The 5626-nt window shown below is 40.4% G+C and overlaps 1 protein-coding gene across 2 annotated transcripts; it reads right to left on the bottom strand.

Moving 5' to 3' along the window:
- Positions 1–800: 800 nt before the first annotated feature.
- LOC133908378 (uncharacterized) lies at positions 801–5389 on the bottom strand. 2 transcript variants are annotated; one of them, XM_062350374.1, is made up of 7 exons: positions 5033–5389; positions 3964–4110; positions 3548–3783; positions 2686–2768; positions 1935–2046; positions 1433–1507; positions 801–1364 (listed from the first exon to the last, which is right to left on the bottom strand). In XM_062350374.1, the coding sequence occupies exons 1-7, from the start codon at positions 5100–5102 to the stop codon at positions 1185–1187; spliced, it is 903 nt and encodes a 300-aa protein (XP_062206358.1). In that variant the 5' UTR covers positions 5103–5389; the 3' UTR covers positions 801–1184. The 2 variants fall into 2 exon arrangements, with proteins under 2 accessions (XP_062206358.1, XP_062206359.1); XM_062350375.1 differs by having other exon boundaries at positions 3548–3777.
- Between the last annotated feature and the right edge of the window lie 237 nt (positions 5390–5626).

Here is a 5626-nt window from a genome sequence, read left to right as displayed (position 1 = left end):
GGAAAGTGAGGAGAAGGTGAATAATATGGTGCTGCTCGACAAGGCCACTGACAACAAGTTGGTGCCTGGAGTGCCCAAGTACATATCAGCCCCTCTTCCTCTCCGATTGCTTGAAGGCAATGATACTGCTAATTTGCCTTACCAGTGTTGGTACAATATGATTTATTCTTTTCTTGTAATTTTCGTTAAACAAGTGAAGGTTGCACACATGATTCATTGAACCGATCCTTTTCTGGTAGAATGTCAAACTTCTGTTATTTCCTTGTTATTTCACTTCAATCTGTATTTTACTCTCCATTTTACCCAAATGTTAGATTAATTTGGCTGAATAGAAAAATTACTCCATATGTATGTTCCTTTCCCAGTTTCATCTTTCAGATTTAATATCCAAACATGATCCTATTGTGTCAAGTAGCTACCGTGTTTTGGCTGCATTAAACTTTCTTGTGCCCTATGAAGTTTTATCTACTTGCACCAGAAAACTGAAATAGAAAACTCAACTGCACAAAGTGCTATCATTTATAATTTTTTCATTGCTCAAGTTTCAGATTGTTTACTCTAGGCAAATGGAGCAGAAGAGAAGTACAATGTGGCTCGATCTGGACACCGTGAATGCTTGACCTTCTAGATATTTGAAACCTAAACAAGACTCATGCCTCGTGTTATGTTGAATCATCTGTGGTGTGCTGATGTGTGAATGCCTTATCTTGGCTGGATGTTATAGATGATACATTAGTTCAACTTTTGCATGAATTGGACTTATGTCAATTATCTATGTGATGTATGGAAAGAGGCAACGGTTTCTCTCATCAATTGCATTCACTTCCCTTCTGAGCTCAAAATGGCACCCAAAAGCTTACGGAAAACACTCACTTGGCAAACAAAATTTTACCGAGATAATATATGATTTAGTTTAGCAATAGATGCTATGATGCTTCACAAAGTACAAGCACAACCACCCCATCAAAACTTGATTCCTACAACACTATCATCCAAACTTGATTCCTACAACACTATCCTCCAAGTTTCTACCGTGCGCTAACCTAACAAGTGAATCCAGATGCATCAACCTGCTAGGACAAGGTGTATCCTCCTAGAAGTTGCAGACATTGTGAGCTTTGTGAATTCCATCTTATCGGGATGATTGGCATATGAGAGCTCAGTCCTTGGGGAGTCGAAGTCAATCAGTCGCTCATGATATCACTTCCATCTGAATGCTCAGAGGCATCAGTAACATCCCCAAGCTCTTCAGCCTCCCCATCAGTTTCCATAGCATCAACTTCAGACTCTTCCTCCTCAGTGTCCTTGTCCTCATAAACTATTGTTGGAGTTGCTTCCTCCTCATCAGCTTCATCATCAGCAATCTGGACCAAAATACTTGGATCAATTGCAATACAGAAAATGATCACACTTTTGGAGGCAGGAAACTTACCTCGCTGAAAAGGTAATCTAGAGTGGTGGAGAGTTGAAGTGCTGACTCGAATGTTGAAGTTCTTGCATCAATAAGCTGAAAAAGAATTGCAGCCAGTAACATTACAATTGCTATGCGTAGCTGCACAAGGACCCAAAGAACTGGTAACAAGATGGCCTGACGCTACGTGAATCTCGTGAGGCTACATTGTTTTTATGCGGATTCAAACTCAGTATCATCCAGGGAGGAAACAATGTAGAAATTAATGAGTAGAACATCCTTTAGTCCAATGCAAGTTCACTTTAAGTGAGGCAGTAAGATCATATACAGGCACGGATCATCACTAGATGTGCATATAATCAGGATGTTTGCTCCTTTCAAGCATAATAAAAGTGCTGGCATGCAGGATTCTTTTAAGATTTATTAAAACTTTAACTTCTTAGCAACAATAAATATAGCACCAAAATATTCTTCACGGCTATGGGGCTACATAGTTTTACTGCAAGTGAAAACTATTACTAACCTGGTAGAGTGAGTTGAGCAATGAGAGAGAAGACTCCTGAGACACTATGCTGCTCATGTGTTGACTAAGTAAACTTTGCAGCCACGGGAGCAAACAGACCAATACTGCACCCCTGAGGAGGCAAAGGTATCAAGAAATAAGACATTTGTGTCACATGGTGATAAATAAATTTGGGAGTTACACAAAATTAAGAAATGTGCAGCATTAGCATCCTTTGAGTAGCCAGGATAATCCAGCCCAAAAGGTCATGACATTCCATAAGCAAGTTTTTTTTTCAACTTCGAAATAACAACTACACAGCACTACAGCAGAATATGGAACTCACAAGCAGAAAAAACAGAGCCACTGAGATCAGGAGCTTGATGCTACGCTCATCTATTCCACTGAACACATACAAATCAGATATACATAAATATCATGTTGCCTCTCAGAAGCCATCCCTGTGTAATTATATAACTAATTCCCAAGCCCAGTCACCCAAGCATGGCAATAAGTGGTCATGCATACATACAAAACAAAGGATGACAAGAATAAGAAAAATGGTTCGAAAAGAATCACAAGAAATTAAGTAATGAAAGAATTGGAAGGCCCTGGCCCACCATATGCATGAATATATATAGTTCATGGTGCATATGCCCCATGAAGGCCTTTTGATAGTCAATGAATTGAATATCTTCACATTACATGCACCAAATAACGTGTCCGAAACATTTATGTGCTAAACTGACAAAATATCTCCATAGAAGCTTACCTAGATTGTATTTGCAATACAAAGAACTTGAGAAGCTTCACAACATCAGCTGGTGTTAGGAGCAATATAGACTTCAAAATAACCTGTTTGTAACCGAACAGTAAAATTATGAGGCATGAGAAGGTGATACTCCATCAAACTGCATCAAGATTAATTAACATAGACATTTCTTTCCTTTTTGTCAATAACAGAGTGAATATTACTGAAACTTCAGTAAGTATAAGGATTAACGAATTTTCCTTGTCATTCTCGGTTACCGAAACATGGCTTGTGGTAACTTTGGTTTCCATAGAATCTATTCTATTTATTTTTCAATTTTTTAAGCAAGAAGAAAAATCATTCAATTCATCATTCAGCCAAGTGCAACTGGTCAAGAGCAGTTCTGTTATTTTTTTCCTAATTATGATAGAATCTTAATGACCGGAAGAAAGAATGTATGAAGTGAAAAGGTGCAATGTACAAGTACCTGAAAGGAAAACATGTGTGTCTAACGTCACAAACTTGTATAAGACAAACAAAAGTATGTTCCTCCCTCTGGTCACAAAAGAGCGCTAACGCCTATTGTAATATATTTACAAAACCAAAAAAAACTACAATATTGTGAGTATACTTTTTTAGACAAATTTGTACATATGGTTTTCATATTTCCAATCTCAAAATTTTAAAGGATATTGATAGTCAAAGTTTCAAAAGTTTGATTGCATGTAATGCCGAAACGACAAGTATTTGTGATTGGAAGGAGTAAATACTATCAAACAGTGACAATAGGTATGAAGTGCAAAGTAGATTTTATCAATAGTACAGCCAGCAAAGGATAAGAACCAGCAGATGTTTCGACCAAACTAAGCACATAAAAGAATACCTTTTCATCTCTATTGTACAAGCAAGTTAGCAATGATACGTTATCATCAGCACGCAGAGCTTGCTTCAGCAAAATATGGACTGAATCTGCACTTGGTGGCGCCATAGAGAGTGATTGCTCTTCAGTATCATTCCTTTTGTTATCTTCATTGATCAAATTCAGAGTTGCTAGTTTTTCCTCCATGGTAGGTTCGTCAAGATTATACTCTGACTTTCGCTCATTGATTATGTCTGAAACTTCCCAACGAAATGCAAAAGCCAGTTAATTAAAAAGCTAGAGCACAAACGGTACGTATAACTCTGTTCATTCAAAGTATAGAATACTTAGTGCATGAGATAATATCAACTTTTTTTACACCATCGGTGTTATAAGTTAGAGTAAAGAGGTAGTTAAATTTTAACAAGGACATGTCTCACCATTAGTTGAATCCAAAACAGATGATGACCTCTTCTTTGCTCTTTCTTTTTTCTTTGAACTTTCTTTTTTCTTTTCTCTTCCTTGATGAATGGGGTTTGTGTTCTCCTGCAAATCAGGTTCTCCAGACTCCTTGCTATTTACTAATGCTGCAAAGAAATAATCCGTTCACATCAATGAAAAGCATGTAAATAATGTACATGAACTTTAACATCAGTACCACTATTGCATATCATTTAGCCATAAGCAAACATGGATACATCTTTTCAGAAATTTGTAGTAGGTTTTAAGAACCATGAGGGGGAAAAGAAAAAGGAAAAATCGCATCAGAGAAGTTCAAAGTGTCAGATCATAAAAAGTAAGTCCTTAACAGCGAAAAAGTGAACACAGGTCAGAGTAGTGCTTTCAGAAAACTAAATTGCACATTGTTTAGTCATGTGGTTAACAATTGAGCGGTGGGTGGTTATAAATGAACAAAAAAATTGTTCAGGAAAGCACTCAGGAATTTCCCTAGGTCCTAAAGCATGATTGAACTTCCTAGTTTTAGCAAATGGTAATATATATATATATATATATATATATAAGTGAATAGTGATTATATAGTCCTTTATCACACAATGCTGGAAGTGATGGGCAAAGTGCCCCATAATTTCGTCTATAAAACAACAATATTGATATTGCCTTTTTTTAAGACAAATTAATCTCCAATTGCTTGAGTGCAGAACGCATAGTGTAGAGTAGCTGATATCTAAGCAAAACTATAATCTGGCAAGGAAAACTGCAAATGCTTTCAATCAATAAACTAGTTCCACCAAATATCCCACTGAACTCCGAAACATTTTTTGACCATGGAATTTATTAGGTAAACGATATCTAGAGTAGTTGCCGGATTCCACCTAACACACCCGCGAACCACGATTCGTGGTAGCGCGAGCCGATTCGCAGTTCCCACATAATCCGAATTGCCGCCGGTTCGCAGTACAATTCGCTGTGGGCAGCGAGCGAACCCTACAAACAGAAGAGCAAGTAATACAAAAGGAAGAGCAGCGGGAGAGGAGGGAGTGAACTTGCCAGATCGCTTCGCCTCTTCGCCAGCGCGGCTTCTCGCTGCCTTCTTCGATGAGGCGGGAGTCGGCGGCATGGCGGGAGTAGTGCGGCACTGGCAGCGTGGAGGGAGGACCGGGAGGAGCGCGCGGTTGGCGGCGTGGCGCGGGCCGGCAGGAGCGGAGGAGGAGCTGGACGATGGGCACGTGCAGCGAAGGAAGGGTGAGCACGGGAGTGCGGCGGTGGCGGTTTCCTGGAGCAACGGGGCGGCGCGGGGGAGGGCGGCTGCCTCGGACGGGAGGAACAGGGAGACGGTGGCGAGGGTTTTGGCTCGGGGCCGTGGTTTTGCTGAGCCGAGCTGGCTGTCAAGCTGCTGGGCCACGAGCTACCCGCGCCGAAACCATGGCCCATGAAAAAGGTAATGCAATTTATCAGCAGCCTATTTTTTTTAACCCAATGACTAAATTCCGAGCGTGCATGCTCACATCGCTCAGCATGCACGCTCGGATAGCCGTTCGTTCTCCATCTGACCGTGCATGCGCGACTCATACGGCGACTGAGATACGCGCGTCCCAGATACGTCCGTCTGTCCGCGCCCCGTATACCAACCCACGCGTCAGC

The sequence above is a fragment of the Phragmites australis genome, chromosome 2, assembly GCF_958298935.1.
Source record: "Phragmites australis chromosome 2, lpPhrAust1.1, whole genome shotgun sequence".
Lineage (NCBI taxonomy): Eukaryota > Viridiplantae > Streptophyta > Magnoliopsida > Poales > Poaceae > Phragmites > Phragmites australis.
This window is presented reverse-complemented; position numbering and strand designations above follow the sequence as displayed.

Coding starts and splice junctions, on each gene's coding strand:
- LOC133908378 (XM_062350374.1), bottom strand. CDS start 5,102: ATGCCGCCGACTCCCGCCTCATCGAAGAAGGCAGCGAGAAGCCGCGCT. Junction 2,047..2,685: donor GTATTGCAAATACAATCTAG/GTAAGCTTCTAT, acceptor TTGCCTCCTCAG/GGGTGCAGTATTGGTCTGTT. Junction 1,508..1,934: donor TGCTCAACTCACTCTACCAG/GTTAGTAATAGT, acceptor ATTCTTTTTCAG/CTTATTGATGCAAGAACTTC.